The sequence below is a fragment of the Procambarus clarkii genome, chromosome 22, assembly GCF_040958095.1.
Source record: "Procambarus clarkii isolate CNS0578487 chromosome 22, FALCON_Pclarkii_2.0, whole genome shotgun sequence".
NCBI lineage: Eukaryota > Metazoa > Arthropoda > Malacostraca > Decapoda > Cambaridae > Procambarus > Procambarus clarkii.
The window spans coordinates 11,368,817-11,388,816 of NC_091171.1; the positions used below are offsets into that span (position 1 = coordinate 11,368,817).

The window sequence follows — 20,000 nt, forward strand, 5'->3', positions numbered from 1 at the left end:
TCAATGAATGATCAAGCTCCAAGCATGCTTACCTTCTATTTCATGTTACACCATCACAGTGGCAAAAAACCACTACTTAGCTGATAAGCAGAACACTGGAGCTAGAGCAGAAAGAGGCGGCCCAGCACACACTACATTAGCATAGAACTGAGGGTGGAGACTGAGGCTGACTATGAGCTGTCCCCCAAATGAGTGGGAGAGGTGGGGCAAAAGAGCTTGCATTAGTTTCAAGAGATTTCAATCATTTGTTTATATAGTTGGGGGGAGTTCTACAGTTGTTTCTTGAGCTTGCAGCCTTGATCGAATCCAATAATGGTCTGTTTTGTGTGTCTGACTTTCTGGTTACTTTTCAGATGATGGCATACATAAATAAATGCCACTGCTCTCTGTGCCTCTGTGAAGGGGGCCAGGTTCTGGCGCTGGTCGCCAGTAGGCCAATAGAACTCCACGGCCGATGCGACCTAGTAGATGGTACACTATCAGTGATAGTAGCCTCAGGAAGCCACAAAAGGCTCCACTCAGAAATGTGGTTAATCTAACATAAAAAGTTAATAAAATGCAAGCAAAACCCATGCCAATAACATAAGCATAATAATTTAAATTAAAATTTAATTAAATTAAGAAAGGTTATCTAATTCTTGTTGACTTATAAAATCATTTAATGTGGCTGCATCTAGTGGAATGAGAAGATTTTCAACTCCATCCAGTCCCTTTTTGGAGCGTATAAGCTTGTGATCTCTGAATTCAGTTAGTTGAGCACGAAGAGTTAGATCAGAATTAACCAAAAATGTTTCCCGGCAGCGTTGGTACATGTCATTAAAGGAGAGACCTGCAAATAAGATAATAGGAATGACTGAGTAATTTGCTTGCAGTAAAATATTTGGTTACAAAACTAACAAGCTATCAAAAAAAGGCTCAAGATTCGAGTATACTTACTGATAAAAACCAGCGTTGAATGTAATGAAACGTCATTTTCTGGGCGAGTCCCAGAGGCTCTCCGGAGCATACCGGGCTGATATGTATGTATTAGACTGTGGCATCAGTCAATTCGATTGATGTTCTACCCTATCAGAGACCACAAGCCAGAACCTGGCCCCCCCCCCTAAGGGAGGCAAGAGAAGCAATGGCCTATAGACACCCCCATGTGGTTGGAAGTACTTGTAGTCTATATCTGCCATCTATCAGGTTTGCCTCATTTAGCAAATTGATCCGGTCTGGTACATGGCTGGTTCGAACTTATCCTCTGTTCTTCGTGTCTGGTATTTCTGAGGCGGGTTTATCACCTCAAAAATGACACCTAGGAGTCAATTTCCGACATTTCAGATATTTTGAAAACTGCAGGGGGGGTTTGGGCACCATCTGTATGGTGATCAGGTTGCTTCGATGATGGTGTCCCACCTGCATGCCTCATCTTGACGGCAGTATGAAGTTTCCTGGCGGTCCTTTCGTCACTTTTTGGATCTTCGTAGCTTGTCTTTGATTTCGGATCGGGTTTTTTGTCCTCTCTCTCTTGGCCGTTTCAGGACTGTCATCTTATGCCGAATACTGTCGCCTTGTATCGTGCAGCACTGTTAGAGCCGCTTCAGCTTGCGTTCAGGGTGGATGTCACTTCTGCTTCGTTCCGGAAGCTTTTTCATGCGATGTTTTAACTCGCGTCTGCACATGCTCCACCCGAGCAGTTCTAGTCGTTGGACCGGGTGCTTTCTTTTCTCCTTTCTTGGCACCCAGAAAGGTAGGCGTCCCAAAACAAACTACAGCTGGTTAAAAATTGTGATTGAAAGCCGAACTAGCAATCAGAACTCCTCAAACTGAAAACAAACAAACAAGCACGATGTCACCATCGCGGCCGCACTGCCGTCTGCGCAGCTTCCCCCTCCCTGGGAGGGGAAAGGGAGCCCCAAAACCCCCGTCCCAGCTATCCAACCCCAGTTCAGAGGTTGAATGTCAAAACTGCAAAAACCGCCGACTGGAGGGAGGGAGGGTTTCTGGAGAGGTTCCAGAAAAGCCACCGGAAAACTCACCCAGAAAATGGCGTTTCATTACATTCAACACTGGTTTTCTGTGGGGAGCCTCTCTGGCTCCCCACAGCTACCTAACCAAAGAAGAAGAGAAAGAAAAAAAAAAAAAAAAAAAGAGGGAGTTATCCGGGAGGCAGTCACCACTCGCTCCTCAACTCGAAGTCAAGACAACTGGCTGTAACCTGTGACCCAAGACTACACATGCCCAAGTAGGGCCAGGAACATTAACAAGGTACGGTGCGACCAGGACCCTGTTCGACTGCCAAAAGCCCCACGCCCGAATGTCAGCCCAAGACATTACCAAAGACAGCAAACTTACGAACGTTGTGGGCCCAGGAATAGACCGCAGGCTGGTTTGACCAAATAACCCTGCCGACGACCTGGGAGACCCATACCCTGGAACAGGGAAAAAGGGAATCCGGGTCCACTCAAAGCTCATCCCCAGCCACCGAGGCTGTGACACGAAAGTAACAACGAAGAGCCACAACTGGACGCAATACATTTTTTTTTGCAGGGATATTCCTGTACGAGCCGTAAGCCTCTGGCTGGAAATAATGCACTCCCGGCCAAACCAACCAAGCATCAACAACCCAAGGACCCCTCCAGCAGTCTCATTCTCCGGCAGAAAAGAAGGAGACGGCTGCAACGAACAAACCGACCACCACCATTTCTCATCGAATGAGAAAACTTGCGGAATGGATCAGAGGTAACATCCACCCCAAACACAAGCTGAAGTGGCTCTAACAGCACCGCACGATTCGAAGAGACAGTATTTGGCATAAGATGACGGGTCCTGAAGCAGCCAAGAGAGAAAGGACAAAAAACCCGATCCGAAATTGAAGATAACCTACGAAGAGCCAAAAAGTGACGAAAGGACCGCCAGGAAACTTCATATTGCCGCCAAGATGCGACATGCAGGTGGGACACCATCAACAAAGCCAAGGTGGTGATAAACCAGCGTCAGAAATACCAGACACAAAGAACGGAGGATAAGCTCGAACCAGCCACGTATCGGACCGGACCGATCTGCTACGAGGTAAAGCCGCAGAAAACCTCCCAGGTTCGGACATTGAGCAAGCAGCGCCTCAAACTACGGCTGGGCTGGCCACAAAGGAGAGAACAGGACTAATATCCCTTGGCAAGTCTCCAAACGAGCCAGAATTTGAAGCAACAGCCAGACCGGGGCAAAGAAGTACAGGTAACCCCACCTCGACCAGTCCTGCAGAAAGGCATCGACCCCGACGGCCTTGCAGTTGGGGAAGGGAGTCACATGGTCGGCACCTCGTGGTCGAGGCCTCGACCACGCTGATGCGAGGAGGTCCACCTCCAGGCGCCCGTACGTCCAGCAAAGCCAACTGAAGTAATCGGTGATGACTGTCCATTCTGTGGACAGGGGACGGAACTGGGACAGGCCCTCCGCCAGGACGATGGACATCCCTCAGATATGAACTGCCTGGAAAGCCAAACCCTGAGAATCCAGCAGACGAATCACCCGAAGCGACCAGCCCCAAAGAGCAAGGAATGCATTGAACCCCGCGGTTCAGGCAATAGGCCACTGGGGAGCAGTCTGAATGAAGCTGGATCATCAGTCTGTGAGCGACCCGAACTCTCTGAAGCGAAAGCCACACCGCTGTGAACTCCGCGGACCCCACCGACCCTGCCCAGCCTGGTGAGGACACTCAGCTCGAGCACAAGCCCCAGCCGAGAGACGACGTATCCGTGAACACATCAAGAGAGGGGTTGGGTAGGCAGGCACCATGGCACTGAACCCCAGAAAACCCAAGGAGGAAGCTGGCAACGCAGCAAATGACGCAAGGCCCCCGGGATCCAAACCCAGTAATGGCGAGAGCGGCGGAAGGGATATCCCCGAAGAAACTAGATCCGACCAGATGGGTAGAATCTCAGCAAAGTTCAGACTCTCACACAGCTGCTTGAACAACCGACGAGTGACCCTGGTGCCCTCCAAAAACAGATGAAGGCGGCAATGCAGTCGCAGTAGTGCTGATGGAGGAAATGATAAGGAAGCGGTTCGAGAGTCCCACACAAGATCCAGCCAAGTCCGAACCCGAGAGGGAGTCAAATGGGACTTCCTCCAGTTCACAAAGAACTCGAACCCGGTGAATTGGGAAAGAAACAAATCCCTGGCGAGCAAACACACGGACCGACTGGAAGCCCAAACCAGCCAGTCGTTGAGGTAGGACAAAACCCGAAACCCTAGCAGACGCAAACAGCCCACCACAACCCGGGTATGACTGGAGAAAATGCGAGGAGTCTGATTCAAGCCGAATGGAAGGCAACGAAATTGGCCAAGCTTGCTGCCCCACCACAAAACCAAGCCAATCCCTGAACCCCGGAGGAATTGGGAAGTGGCAATATGCGTCCCGGTGGTCCACAGACACCATCCAAGCATCTAGCTCCAACAGAAGCAGGACATGGGACAGTAGTCATCTGTAAGGAGGGGCTTCAGGGGTTCAGATGAGACAAGTCCAGAATAAACTTCCCCTTTTCCCCCCAGGGAGTGGGGAGCTGCTCAGATGGTGACGTCATGCTTCTTTGGTTGTTTTCGGTTTGGGTAATTCTGCTTGCTAGTTCGGCTTTCAGCCACACTTTTTAACCAACTGTAGTTTGTTTTGGGATGCCTAATCCGGTAGATGTCAGACAGACTGCTTCCAACCACACGGGGGTGTCTTTAGGCCACTGCTCCTTATGCCTCTCTGAGGTGGGGCCAGGTTCTGTCTTGGTCCCCGATAGGCTAGAACTCTAATCGAATTGACTGATGCCATGATACATATCAGCCTGGTAAGCACTGGGGAGCTGGAGGGGTTCTCCACAAAAAAGGTGCTAACATTGTCGAACAGACATTTAAGGTTGTTTCCTTAATTCTATTGTTGTCAACCAAATTATTAATTATGTTGAGGATAATTATGTTGAGAGGATAATAATGGTAGATGACTTGGTAACACTTGCTGTCAAGGGGCCAGTTTAATGAAATATAATGTTCCTATATATATCATGTTGACCAATTCTTTCCAGTATTCAAGGTGAAACCAGTAACCAATATGACAAGGTTAGCTCCCTATGTTTGCTGCTGCTGCCATGGTTTGCTGCTGTTATGCTGACATGGGTCACGTTTCCCAGCCATTGGCTTCTACTTTGATTAAATGCCAGCTGTGTCTCCTCTTTGGTAAATCCCTCAAAATTTTCTGTGGTTATTTAGCTATAGGAAGCCACCATGGGCCTACCCCAGAAACCCAGCATTGGAATGTAATGAAACGCCTCTTTCTAGTAGTGTCCTGCTGGTTCCCTGCCTCCCATATATGTTTGTTGGTATGTTGCAGTGTTTTATCTTCTCCTGAAGTGATCTGATAGCTGATGCTGAACCGATCTTCAGGCTACCTTTTAACGACATTTGGTACTAACAGGTTATAGCTAATTTTGTGTTTTGTTTACTTTGTTTTGTTTAGGGAGTTATATACCAGTTTAGTTGCTTTTGAGCCTTGTGAACCCAGCAGTTGACTGTAAAGCTTCACTGACTTTCTGGATGCTTTCCTGATGAAATTGCAAAATGTCATTTGCTCCTTGTGCCTCCTGTGAGGGAAAACCAGAATTTGACACTAGCCCCCTCTTAGGCCAAATGAACTCATGCATTTGATATAACTGGTAGACTGTAGGAATCTTGGTGAGATAGCTACCAGAAGCCACTGGGGCTTTGCCATAAAGAGGTGTTTCATTACATTCAAATGCTGGATTTTTTACACCAGCTCCATGCTCTTATTGAACAGCTGATTAGCAGAAATTATTTTCATTTTTATTACACAGTTATTTCCATATTTATATAAAAATTCATGAATTTTACTAAATATTAACAATTAGACAATGTAATGGAACAAAATGTCAGGAGGCAAGATCCGTCACTTACACAATTATATAAAAAAGTACTCTAAGCTATCATCTCTGGCTTCTGGGTCACCCCAGTGTCTAGTATACAGTACTTATGTACATTAATATCAATTCCTGTTTGTCAGAGTACCACATTTTAAGCAAATAAACATCAGTAATGTAATACAGAACTTTATGTAAATGATGATGTTCATACAGAGAAAAAAATAATATACCTGAAGTAATCAGTGGTCCTAGCCTTTGTGGATAAACTAGGACCAACTTAACAGTATTGTACTTAACTTTCAGTTTCCACACTGAGAACATCTTCAGTTAGCAACCATGATTATTTCTAATTAATCAACAATTTTCAAAAACATCCAAGAAGTTCAGTGAAATAAATTTACACTAAAAACTAACCTATATAGCTGGAGTTATCCTTCTGATCAAGCTGATGTTTAGCTAGCAGCAGGAATATTCCTTTGGCATTTGGAGTCAGTGATCTGAAATCAGAATAATTACAGAATTTAAGAAGTTAAAAGGTTTTCAATGAATAAAGATACTGTACTTCATAATGTGGTGAGAGCTAGGGTTAAGGAGTTGTTAGGGAGCCGCTGTCGTTTTGCTTTTTCCGACGGCAGCGATATGGCCCCATGATTTTTTGTTACCCCAGTGAGATTCAACGGCAGCGATATGACCCCATGTCTTTTCATTACCCCAGTGAGATTAAACAGTGTGAATTGTGTTAGAGACCCTATTTAAAAATGTATCCAAGTCTCATTGTGTCTTGTGGAGGCCACATTTATATAACAATTGTGCCGAAACTGAGGCACAACTCAAATATCAAGGTGGTACCTTGATATTTCAAGTACATGTACTCTTTTGTCTTGGGCAGATGTTTTAAGTCTTTTTTTTTATTAGTTTTAATCCTTTGCACTTGGACAAGGCTCTTTTTGTGATGGTGTTGACAATTAGAGCACCTTTATTCCAGATAATCATGTGGGTAGCTGGGCTACAAGATAACTCAACCCCTGTTTGGGTTGGAGAGATGGATCAGGAAATGAGTGCTCAGAAATAAGGAAATTAAAAAGACCGTTTCTTTCTACTTACACCTAACTTGCAAATGTTGTGTTAGCACATTAATCACATTTGGAAAAATAAAAGGAAAATACAAACCTAAAGACATGAATTAATGATGACAGTGCCAAAGATCCTGACTGTTGTACAAGCATTGAATTTTCATAAGAAGTCTCCTCTGAATATGGTGCCAATGTTGTAGCATCACACCAAAGAGCATTGTACTGACTCATTTTGCTGCTGTCGAAGACTGAAAATTATAATAAATGTAAATACATTTTCATATCGAAAACTAAAAATATAAAATTTTCAGAGCATGAATATAAAATACTGTACCAAGCTTTAAGGTAAACTCACTAAATATCCTCCTGAACAAGATTACAATAATCAAAGCAGGATAACATTCTAATCTAACCTTAACGTAACCTAAACCTATCCTAACCTAAACCTGATGACCAAACCACACACCAAAAGATGAAAAGACGACGACGTTTTGGTCCACTCTGGACCATTATCAAGTCAATTGTGAAAATATAAATCGACTTGATAATGGTCCGGGACAAACCAAAACATTGTCTTCTCATCACTTGGTGTGTGGTTTGGTCATCATGTCTTCAGCTACATTATTTTAACTCATAGTCTAACCTAAACCTTAACCAAACCTTAATAACATAACCTAACTTTACTTTATCTAACCTAAACAGTCTACCCTAAAGGTTAGGGAAAGGCATACGAACCACCAGGGAGCAAAGCCCAGAGGAAGAAGACCTCCTCCCGCCCCCCCCCCTCCAAAAAGATCCAGCCACACTGAAGCAGCTCACACATTAAGCACTCCACCCGAAGAAGTGGCCCTGACCAATGACCTTGGGAGAAGAGGAGAGGTGAGGCAATAAGCACAAAAATCCAACCCAAAGCCAAGGCATCAGTGAACAACTGACGGGTTATGAAAGAGGGCACGACAGAACTGAACTGTGGAAAGCATGAAGAGGAAGAGAGTGCAACAAGAGCTGACAAATAACAAATGGGGCCCAAGCATGTTGACCCAAGAAGGTATTAAATGGGCAGAATCAGACAAACCAGGAAAGTTCCACGGGCCTCACTAGGTCCATGGAAACCACCCTGTAGGCAAAGAGCAGACACTTGCAAAGCTGCCGAGCCATTCTTGGCAAGCCCAACATCAAATTGCAATGCTGCAGTGAGTGGAGGAGAGAGCTGCCATATATAGAAAAGGAGAATCCAATCAGGAAAACCAAACATAATCCAGACCCCCAGGATGGAAAACACTAGAACTTTTGCCACGCCACCAGGAACCCAAACCTGACAAGCAGGGAAAAAACTAGATTCCTGGCTCACAGACTAACCCAAAGACAAAACCAGCCAGTCGACGAGATCGGTTTAGACCAAACCTCAAAAGGAAGAAGCCAGCTCACAAAGTCCATGATGACCAGAGAACAACTGAGGAGACAAATGCAAGAATGAGGGGAAGAATATCGAAGGGGCAAATCAGAAGCTCCACATGAAAACCATGATCTGTTCTGGAAACACTGGAAAGCAGTAACGAGTCAGGATACAACTGAAAGGGCCAGGGACACCACATGCAAAGCCCCTGAAAACCCCAAGTGAAAACAGGCCACCAGGGAGAAAGGTCAGAAAGGGAAGGTGCAGAAACATGAAAAGGTAGGCCTGCCAAAGCTAGACAATGGGATTGTAAACGACTAGGACTCCCCCCTTTCCCTGAAGAAAAGGGCACACCCAACGAAGCTCATGTGGAGTAGAGGATGCCAAACCCAGAACCACTGAACTTAATCAGTGGGAGGGGGATAAAAGCCCTCAAAAGCCTGGAAAAACCCCCTGGGAGGACTAGAACCCTGGCATGCCATCACAGACCAGCTGAACTCCCAAACCAGCCAGTCTTTGAGAAAGGCTGAAATCTGAAGTGCAACACAGAAAATGTGAACCAATGCCCCGAGTCAAAAGACAAAAGATCCGGAAGATGAAGAGAAAACCCCTAAGCTGACGAACAAGAATGTCTCGATGAAAACAACTAAAAACTTGGCTGCTCATGAGGCATGAGAAAAACCTTGAAGGTCAAGCAATCAGGCAGAGAAAAAAATAAACGTGAATCACAGGGATGGAGAGAATGAAGTGGGATGGAAACAGAAGAGGAATTCATCGCGAATGGAAAGAAAAGTGAACTGCAAAGTGTTTGACTCACTTGCAAAGACCAAATGGGGTCATTGAGGAGAGACCAGCCATGGACTGAAAAAACTTAACGAGACAGCACTGTTAAAGTGGCATAACATGTAAAAAAGGTCACCACTGAAGGGCTAACTAAATGGAAATGACCAGGACTGAACCCTGGAAAAGACTGCCCCCTTGCCACCACTAACAAAAACACCTGGCAAAGATGCCACCAAAACTCAACTGCTGTTGAACATGAAAAGCTGCCACAGTGATCCCTTGGCACCTTGTACGACCCTGCAGTTGAAACCTAAATCTTCCCTGAGGAGCCAGAGCTAGAGTTTTAAACTACATGACTGGTCTATTGATACAGCAGATTTTTTGAAGGGGGCTACTAAATGTGATTTCAGAAATTGCCTTCATTCCTTATGTTCAGTAACATAGAAGCAATCACAATAATATTCCTTAGTCTCAGCAGTCTTGCTCAGCTTACTAAAAAAAATATTAATTTTTTTTCTTTAAATCATTATGTTAATAGGAAATTCTAACAAACAAAAAAAGTAAGCACAATGTAGTACAGTACAAAATGCAAATAATTTTAAATTTAAATTATTGCACACATGCAATTTTTTGCATAAGCTGTTCAATGTAGTAAAAGTGCATTAATTTTTTAATCAAACTGCTCTGGGCTATATGGCCTTCAACACCCACAGGCACGGGAGAGAGAGAGAAAAAAAAAGCAGCGTTGAATGTTATGAAAGCCATTTTCTGGGCGAGTCCCGGAGGCTCCTGGATAGCCCGTATCCAGGCTGTTATGGATATGTGTAACTTTCTGGCATCAGTCAATGTGCATGGAGATTCTGCCTACCGGGGACCACAGCCAAAACCTGGCCCCCTCAGAGGCACGAGGAGCAATGGTCTATAGAAATGGACATGCGATTTTGGAGGATTCTATATCTGCCATCGACCGAGACAGGCACCCAGAAAGGTAAGCGCCCCAAAACAAACCTCTATTCTGGTTAGAAATGATAAAAATAGACAAAGAAGTGGACAGAACTCCCCAAATGAAAACCAGCAAACAAGCATGACAACACACGAGCAGCGCCGAATGCTTGCACAGCTCCTCCTTTCCCCTCCTGGGGAAGGAGGAGCCGCAGACCCCCGCACTGGCGATCCACACCTCAGTTCTTCGGCTGGTGTGAGGCACAAAGGTCGAGAGGCTCCAGCTCCAGACTCTTGTGTTATGCTGTGCGTTGGTTCAGTACTGCTTTTATGGTGGCGTGTGAGCTGGGAGTAATATTACTAAGTACTTAGGCTACATGCGCTTAGGGTTCCCTTCCCTAAGAGCCCTGTAAGTACTGCCCTTGGGGCTTGGGGTTCTCTTCCATGAGTCACCTTGGATCTACCTCTGTTGGTCTTTTGATGCTTGGCAATTGACCGCCTCGATTGTTTTGGGAGGTTTTCCCCATTGTTTACCTCGAGGTAAGTGGTAGTTTTTGCACTGATAGGGGGAAGGGGTACTGTGCAGCTAGTTTTCACCTATAACAGTGGCCAACTCTGTTTCTTCTGGGTACGTTGTCCTCGAGAGGATTTTCTTTTATTTTATTGAACTGAACCCTGGAAAACCCGAAGAGGAAGCTGGTGACACAGCAGCCGACGCAAGGCCCCCGGGATCTGAACCCAGTGATGGTGAGAGCGGCAGAAGCGACATCCCCGAAGGAACCAGAACAACCACCGAAGCCAGATCCGACCACACAGAAAGACTCGCAGCAAACGTCAGACTCTCGCACAGCTGCTCGAACAACTGACGAGTGACCCTGTTGCCCTCCAAAAACAGCCGAAGGTGGGACTGCAGCTGCAGCAATGCTGCTGGAGGGCGGTCCGAGAGTCCAACACAAGATCCAGCCAAGTCTGAACCTGAGAAGGAACCAAATGGGACTTCCTCCAGTTCACCAAGAACCCGAACCCAGCAAACTGGGAAAGAACCAAATCCCTAGCAACTAGACACCAGGACTGGTGGGGAGCACAGACCAGCCGGTCATCGAGGTAAGGCAGAACCCGAACCCCTAACAGATGCAAACAGGTCACCACGGCCCGGGTAAGGTGTGTGAACACGTGAGGTGCCAGATTCAAACCGAATGAAAGGAAATGAAAGTGGTAAGCCTGTCGCCCCCGCGACAAAACTGAGCCAGTCCCTGAACCCCAGATGAATCAGGACATGCCAATATGTGTCCCGGAGGTCCAGATACACCATCCAGGCACCCGGTGCCAAAAGCAGCCGGATCTGAGACAGAGTGGTCATCCAAAAGGAGGAGCAAAAGACCCAGGGGTTCAGATGGGACAAGTCCAGTATGAATCGCAGATTTGCACAATCCCGTTTCGGAACTGAAAACGGGTACGAAACCCACCTGAGAGACGCTGTCGTTTCGACCACGCCCAAGCGAATCCACTCCAGGATGACCCGACAGAGAACAAGGAAAGTGGCCTGCCCTGCCAGCCCCGATCCCCCCGAAGGAGGAGGAACGACCCAACGCCACCACAGGCTGCAGGAAATGCCCACGAACTATGGGACCAGGTGAGAGTAAACAGCGCGAGCCTACCCCTTATTGCCCCGTCAACGGGTGAACCGCAAAAGGGCCGACGACCCCCTATGAGAGCCCGACCGACACTCGGAGAAATAACTGTGCCAACCAGACGCTGATGGCTCTGCAGGACGGGCTGGTCTCGAATCTGTCACTACTGGCTTACGACGACCAAAGGAAACCCAAGACCTGGCACGACCCTTCCAGGCAGGACCACCACACCCCCTCCCTCCCCCAGAGAACCAACAAGTCCGACATAGACCGGCAATTAGACGAAACTGCCTGCAGAAAAAGCCCATTGCAGACTATGCAAACAGCAACGGGCAAAAAGGGGACAAAAATCTAAGAGCCAGGGGCCCAAACGGCCCAAGCCGATTCCAAAGAGTGGATGAGCACCACCTGCCAGCATCCGAAACGAGAAGCAAAGAACAGAGAGACCCCATCCTTCAGAATCGGCACAAACAACTTCAACAAGGCAGCCAACACCTGAGCTGCCGAAGCAAACACACAGGACACCAGCCCGGATCCCAGCTCCTCCACATCCTCCCCGAGCAAGTCAGAAGACATCTCCAGCAGGGCAAAAGAAGCACAAGACCAAAGCCAAATGCCCACGGGCACGCAAATCCTCGACCACCAGGGAAGCTGAAAGGGAGGGAACCTGCACTTGAAGTTGCAGCTGGCCAACATCATGCAGAAGGACAGGGGCAAACAAGCACGCATTAAGGTGCTCAAACTCGCCCCCCCCCCCCAGGGAAACCCGAACGACCGTAGTCAACTCCCGCCATTCGAGCATGCGGGTCCAACAGAACGAATATGCCAAGCCCCCAATGAAAAGAAAGGGCAGTCTGCCAACCAGGAAAACTCCAGCACCTTGTAACACACCCAATAAGGAAAAAGAGGAGCCAAACTCAAAAGACGTAGGCTTCATTATCGAGACCTAATTTGGGTCTTGCAGGAGGTAAGCAACAAGTGCCTACCGCACCTTCCTCGGTGGGATACAGGAAGCCGAAAACCTCCAGAAGGAGGGAACCGAAGAACCCGGAACCGAACCCGAGGAGGGGTCGAACTCTTATCAAAATCATACAGGGAGAGGGAAAAACCCCTCCCATTGTAACAACAAGCCCCGTGCCAAGGGTACCAGCACCCAAGCAGGGTCAAACAAGGCCCAATCCCCTCAAGTCAACTCCTCCTCAGCCCCAAGACCCTCCACGTCAGGACCTGGGCCCTGATGTGGAGGCCATCCACGTCTAATACTGCCGAATTTGACGCCATCCTCCAAACCCTCTGCTTCTGGAAAAAACAGAGCCCACCGGAAAAGCAGGTATGAATGGGGCTCGCAAGCGCGACTCAAAAGCTCCGGCAGGAGGAACAGGCTTGAATACCTCTGTCACTGATCCGAAAGGGGCCTTTCCCCCTTGCAGCAGCTGCAAAGCGCTGCTGCACGTTGCAGCAGCCTAAACCTCGCATGCAATGCTGAAGCTGCCTGCACCTGAAAATCAGTCTTAGTAGACTGAGTGAATTGGAGTACAAGCAAAGAACACCACTTGCAGGACTCTGGGTCAAAGGTGTCACTGACCCAACAGGCAGCATGACTAAGGCAAAGACGGTGAATGTCATCCTGAGACAAGGGGACAGAGCAACCTTCAAACTCGCACAAAACAAGGTTGGACTCGGAGGTCTCCTCCATCGGACCATTGAGCCTCAATGGGGGGTTCCCAGGGCCCTTAGGCTGACTGCTAGGGGAAGCCCAGGCAAGGTACTACTAACCAGTTATCACAGAGCTACCAAACAAACAAATTAGAAGCTGAACCCCTGCAACATGTGCAAGCTCGGGGACCTAGTGGAGGGCCACCAAAACCATACAAGTGGTCCTACTGCCACACCTGGCAGAACCTCACCAGGCAAAACAAAACAAAAAAAGAGAAAAACCCTGCAAAAGCATGTCTTCAGGTGAACAGAACCGGTCGCTCTATCTGACGGCAGTACAGTACCTTGCGCTCCTGCCAGCGACGAAACTACCTACTACCCAAGGGCAAAGAGGAGTAAGAACCACTCCCAGCTGAACCCCCAAGGGCGGGCAATCACCGAGCAGCAACAGAACTTCGCGGAGGTAGTTCCTGAACGGCTCAGGGAAGTCAATCCTATGAAGCAGGGGCAGTACCTATAGGGCACCTAGGGAAGGTGGCCTTAGGCGCATGCAGCCCCAGTACTCTTGTGTTGCTCCTGGCTCACATACCACCAACACAGAGCAACAACATCACTAAGCAACACTGCGCAAAGAGTGGAGCCAGACCATCTGTAACACAACAGCCTTCTGAACTGAGGCGAGTAGCCGGCGGGGAGGTCTGAGACCCCACCATCCCCCCTCCCAGGGAGGGGGGTTGCGCAGCCGGATGCACGGAGGTTGTGGTGACATCATGCGTGTTTGCTTATTTTTGATTGGGGAGTTCTGTTTGCTAGTTCAGCTTTTGGTTTGCAATTTTTGACCAGTAGTAGTTTTTTTGGAATTCCTACCTTTCTGGGTGCCTGACCTAGTAGATGGCAGATAAAGGCTGCTTCCAATTACACCGGGGTGTAATTGCCATTGCTCCTCGTGCCTCTCTTGAGGGGGCCAGGTTCTGGCTTTGGTCCCCGGTAGGCCTAGAACTACATTGATTGACTGTTGCCAGGGTCTAATATATACACATCAGCCCGGTATAGCTCCGGGAAGCTGAAGGGGCTCTCCACAGAAAAAGGTGTTGACAGAGCAAGTGCCAGAAGAGGTCTGCTCCACCCCAGCTGTCAGGCGGGAGTTGCCACAAAGATGATATTACCTAATTATTTCAATGTGTCTGATTTTTTCCTAGTTTTTTGCAGTAATATTATTCAATAGTATGCAGTGTTATATTTATATAATAAAATGTGTGAATTATCGCTATACTCAAAATCATGCCGTGCAATATTATTGATTTAATTATTATGATCATAAAACAATAAACAAATAGTTTGCAGTTATTACACTATATACACAGGTTATATATAAGTATCTGCATGTTTTGTTCATCATAATGAACCAATAAGTTGGTATTGTGAGTCAAAAAGAAATGAGGAGTGGCTGCCACACCAGCCACTCGCCACCACTTCCTCACCTCACCTTACTTGCCAACATCCTCCTCCCACAATACTGTTTTTGCTTTTATTCACTATATACAGACATTATATATATATATATATATATCTACATATTTTGTTCACCATAAATGTACAACTAAGTACGTATGGTGAGTTCAGACCGATACAGATCCCCACACACAGCTGATGCTCCAGCCCTCCCTCATTGGTTCAAGGCTAGACATACTAATATTCCTCCTACAACTATAATGTTTGTGGTGTTATTACACTATATACACACACGTTATATATACGTATCTACATGTTTTGTTCACCATAACTGTACAACTAAGCTGCTGTGGTACCCAAAGAGCATAGTGGCCATCCTCTACACAGCATGAAAAGTCATGCGGATGATGTCACCTCCCTCACCAAAATAGCTTCTCCCAACATACTTCTTTTGCTGCTATTACACTATATATACATCTTATATATATAAGTATTTGCATATGTGTTCACCATAGCGAACCCACTAAGATGGTATGGTGAGTGCAGACAGTAACAGGTAACATTACTCCTCCTGTTGGAAATAACCAACAGTTTCATACATCTCTTGTATTTTTATACAATATTTGTATTAACCATGAGTAGTTACTAAAATTACTAACTTGTAGAATTAATCATCATCAAGATTTATAATAACAATATATTTGCCAAATTCTTCCTAGTCAGAGTGACGCCGTGAGGAACGACAGACTAAAACATGAATCTCTCCACACTTAGTTGCATCTAAACAGAGTTTAGTTAATTACGTTCCTTTACTAAGGACAATCGTTTATTTAGTTATTTACATAGCATATTATTGCTTACTGAACTCGCTCATTTAGGTGTATTAACAACTACAGTGGAAAATATTGCAGTGTAAAGCAATTTACTGTATGTAATATTCCTTTCATTTATTTTGTGCCGTCTTAATAAGCTGACTTGCACTATGCAAAAAATATATTGCACCTTAATACATTTATCAGTGACATGAACAATTGTCACAATTCCTTACTTCTCTTATTAACTGCAATTAAATAAATACTTTAGCACGAGTATACTTTAAGCATTCCGCGCATGGGTATTGCAGCGAGGAGGAAGACGACGCCACTCGGTGTGGACGACACCATACTTACCAAAGTGCTTGCAGTGAGACGCCATAGCAAAGAATTTGCTCAGTTTCTGTTCGTTCTAACATTTATAAGAACGTTGCTACGTTAAATTGGCAATCAACAGCCGTGTTCCAGAACTAGTATAACTGCAATTCCATAGTCAACGCCTTTCACGCAGCAGCTGGAGGACGAAGGATTGCACAGTTCTCTCCATCAACGGACACAGGGCTTGGCAACTATTATTTCCTTTCTGTTATCATGTGGCCACAGTTAACATTTAGGCTAGTTGTCGTTAGGCCGAATGCAAATTAACCAAGTCTAGTACGTTTCTCCTCTAACAGTTTTTATAACTTAGTTAGATTATATTCATTATTTCTATAGAAGAATTTTACAGAGCTGAACATATATATCAATTATTTTCCTATAGGAAGAATTCTTTAATCTAGGATGTACCTGTAGTTCATTACGTAGAAGATTTCTACAAGTAATTGCCTTCCAGCTCCCGAGTCCACGTCAACCGAGGTGTTAGGCTTCCCCACCTACACGTGCAACAATTTGCCCGATGCAACACGTCGTCGGTGGAGCGTGGCAATTGATTACACCTCTTTAGATTTACAGCTAAGCTGTTGATGTTTATCCGTAGAACTAACCATGTAGTAATATTAATGATCTCCTAATGAGATCAATTATACCAACCCACTGATTTACCATATACTATTTAATATTACAGTAGTATTTTGAGGTACATTTACCTCTAATTATTATTATATAATCAACCTTTTTTACTTTCATATTATGATTACTCTGGCGAAGAACCAGCGCCAGAATAATGCTAGGGATCCACTGATCCTTTAGCATGTAACCCCCCAATTTGGGTAAGTGAATTTGACTCATATTACAGTCCCTTTAACCCTTAAAGTGCGCATCACGTCATATGACGTGTTTGACGTTGTTCCAGTCAACTGCGCATCACGTCATATGATGTGTTGGAGTACTACGCAAGATTTAAACAGCCTGCGGATACACGGGGTTCACAACACCTTCATCAGGGCTCTTGTAAACAGACGCCATTTAAAAAAAAAATCGTGGGCTGAACTCTCGGGTGTTATTGGCCTCAGTATTGAGTGAGCAACCAAGCCTGACGCACGCAGCATGAGCTAACAGCACTGCTGTTCAGCTTGTGACCACAGCATCGCCTAAAAATGCCAAAATATACTTGTTCATGCTATTATGTAGCGATGATATTACAGAAGACCCCTGACTGTGAGAAAACTGACCAGGGTTCTGAGAATAGCAGGATTGTGGTGATATTTAGTGCTGTGCGCCATGGAGGGAGGAGTAATGCTGTGGGAGGGAGGCTGGTGGCGATGTCTTCTGGCTGTGTGTGGCCACCTTTTATTGACTGCACTCAGCATACCAGCTTAGTGGTTCGCTATGGTGAACACAAATGTTGATACTTATATATAACGTGTGTATAGAGGGTATAAACAGCAAGAGAAGGTTTGGAGCCGCCATTTTCGTGAGGGCGGTGGCGGCGTCTGCACGACGCCACCGTGCAGACAACGGTGTTGTTTACTGGTTACCACGATGGTCTTTGGGCACCATACCAGTTTATTTGTACAAGTATGGTGAATAAAACGGGTAGATATTTATATATAATGTGTGTATATAGCGTAATAACACCACACAGTATTGTTGGAGGAGAAATATTAGTGCGTCTGACCTTGAGGGCGGCAGCCATCAGCTCACTGTGTGAGGTCCTACTCTTTGTGCCTTTACTCACCATACAAGCTTAAATGTACAGTTATGGTGAACAAAACATGTAGATACTTATATATAACGTCTGTATATAGTGAATTATAGAAAAAACAGTATTGTGGGAGGAGAAAGTGGGTGAGTCAGATGACTGGAGGAAGGGCGGGAGTGGCTGGCTGGTACACGGCGGTCACTCCTCATTACTTTTTGACTCATAATAGCTACTTAGTGGTTCGTTATAGTGAACAAAACATGCAGATACTTATATATAACCTGTGCTTATAGTGTAATAACCGACAAAGTATTTGTTCACTGATTGATGAACATAATTGAATCAACAATATGCACACCATATTTTTGAGTACAGCAATGATTCACTCATTTTATTATATAAATATATCAAACTACACACTATTGAATAATATCACAGCAAAAAAACTATGAAAAATCAATCAAAGACATTGAAATAATTAGGTAATTATCTCTTTGTAGCAACTCCAGCCTGACAGCTTGCGAGCAACAGACCGCCTGGGACGCACGCTGAGTCAGCGCCTATAATTTGCCAGACTTCCCTGCGCTATAGCGGGCAATATATGCCACTTACGATTTTTTTATTATTTTTCCCGTGATCAGTGAACACAAATTAACAGGTTAGGAAGAAAAAATAATTTTTTTTTTTTCAAAATGACATGCGCCTGTGGGGATGACAGGATATTAAACCTCGAGCATGTTAAGGGTTAAAATTCAATGTAATTTTAATTTGAACATCCATAGGACACTAGTTCATGGAGTAAAATATTTAACCACTTGCTCTACCCTTGTTTTCCACTTTTTCTCAAAAAATGGTGGTCCTTCGTAGCTATTGAAATAGTATCAATTTATACGATTTACACGAGTCAAGTTTTCCCACACCTCCAACAATACTACGAACAGCACAAATTATCACAACAATCCTGCTATTATCAGAATCCTGGTCATTTTTACCATAGTCAGGGATTTTCTGTAATAATAACATCGCTAAATAATCCCAGTTTATATATATATATATATATATATGTCGTACCTAGTAGCCAGAACTCACTTCTCAGCCTACTATTCAAGGCCCGATTTGCCTAATAAGCCAAGTTTTCCTGAATTAATATATTTACTATAGTTTTTTTCTTATGAAATGATAAAGCAACCCTTTTCTCTATGTATGAGGTCAATTTTTTTTTATAGGAGTTAAAATTAACGTAGATATATGACCGAACCTAACCAACCCTACCTAACCTAACCTAACCTATATTTATAGGTAAGGTTAGGTTAGGTAGCCAAAAAAAGCTAGGTTAGGTTAGGTTAGGTAGGTTAGGTAGACGAAAAAACATTAATTCATGAAAACTTGGCTTATTAGGCAAATCGGGCCTTGAATAGTAGGCTGAGAAGTGCGTTCTGGCTATTAGGTACGACATATATATATATATATATATATATATATATATATATATATATATATATATATATATATATATATATATGTCGTACCTAGTAGCCAGAACGCACTTTTTGGCCTACTATTCAAGGCCCGATTTGCCTAATACGCCAAGTTTTCCTGAATTAATATATATTCTCTAATTTTTTTCTTATGGAATGATAAATCTACCCTTTTCATTATGTATGAGGTAAATTTTTCTTTATTGGAGTTAAAATTAACGTAGATATTTGACCGAACCTAACCAACCCTACCTAACCTAACCTAACCTATCTTTATAGGTTAGGTTAGGTTAGGTAGCCGAAAAAGTTAGGTTAGGTTAGGTTAGGTAGGTTAGGTAGTCGAAAAACAATTAATTCATGAAAACTTGGCTTATTAGGCAAATCGGGCCTTGCATAGTTGGCTGAGAAGTGCGTTCTGGCTACTAGGTACGACATATATATATATATATATATATATATATATATATATATATATATATATATATATATATATATATATATATATATATATGTCGTACCTAGTAGCCAGAACGCACTTGTCAGCCTACTATGCAAGGCCCGATTTGCCTAATAAGCCAAGTTTTCATGAATTAATTGTTTTTCGACGACCTAACCTACCTAACCTAACCTAACTTTTTCGGCTACCTAACCTAACCTATAAAGATAGGTTAGGTTAGGTTAGGTAGGGTTGGTTAGGTTCGGTCATATATCTATGTTAATTTTAACTAAAATAAAAAAAAATTGACCTCATACATAATGAAACGGGTAGCTTTATCTTTTCATAAGAAAAAAAT

The 20,000-nt window shown here is 44.7% G+C and overlaps 1 protein-coding gene across 1 annotated transcript in view; it reads right to left on the reverse strand.

The window, feature by feature from the left end:
- The window catches only part of Orc2 (origin recognition complex subunit 2), a 104,230-nt gene that overhangs the window by 2,942 nt on the left and 81,288 nt on the right, over positions 1-20,000 (reverse strand). Inside the window, exons 9-11 of the mRNA XM_045741073.2 lie at positions 7,074-7,224; positions 6,318-6,400; positions 1-829 (exon numbers count right to left, since the gene is read on the reverse strand). The exon at positions 1-829 is cut by the window's left edge and continues 2,942 nt beyond it. Coding sequence (XP_045597029.2) covers positions 618-829; positions 6,318-6,400; positions 7,074-7,224 — 446 coding nt within the window. The 3' untranslated portion in view covers positions 1-617. The remainder of the gene's footprint in view (positions 830-6,317; positions 6,401-7,073; positions 7,225-20,000) is intronic.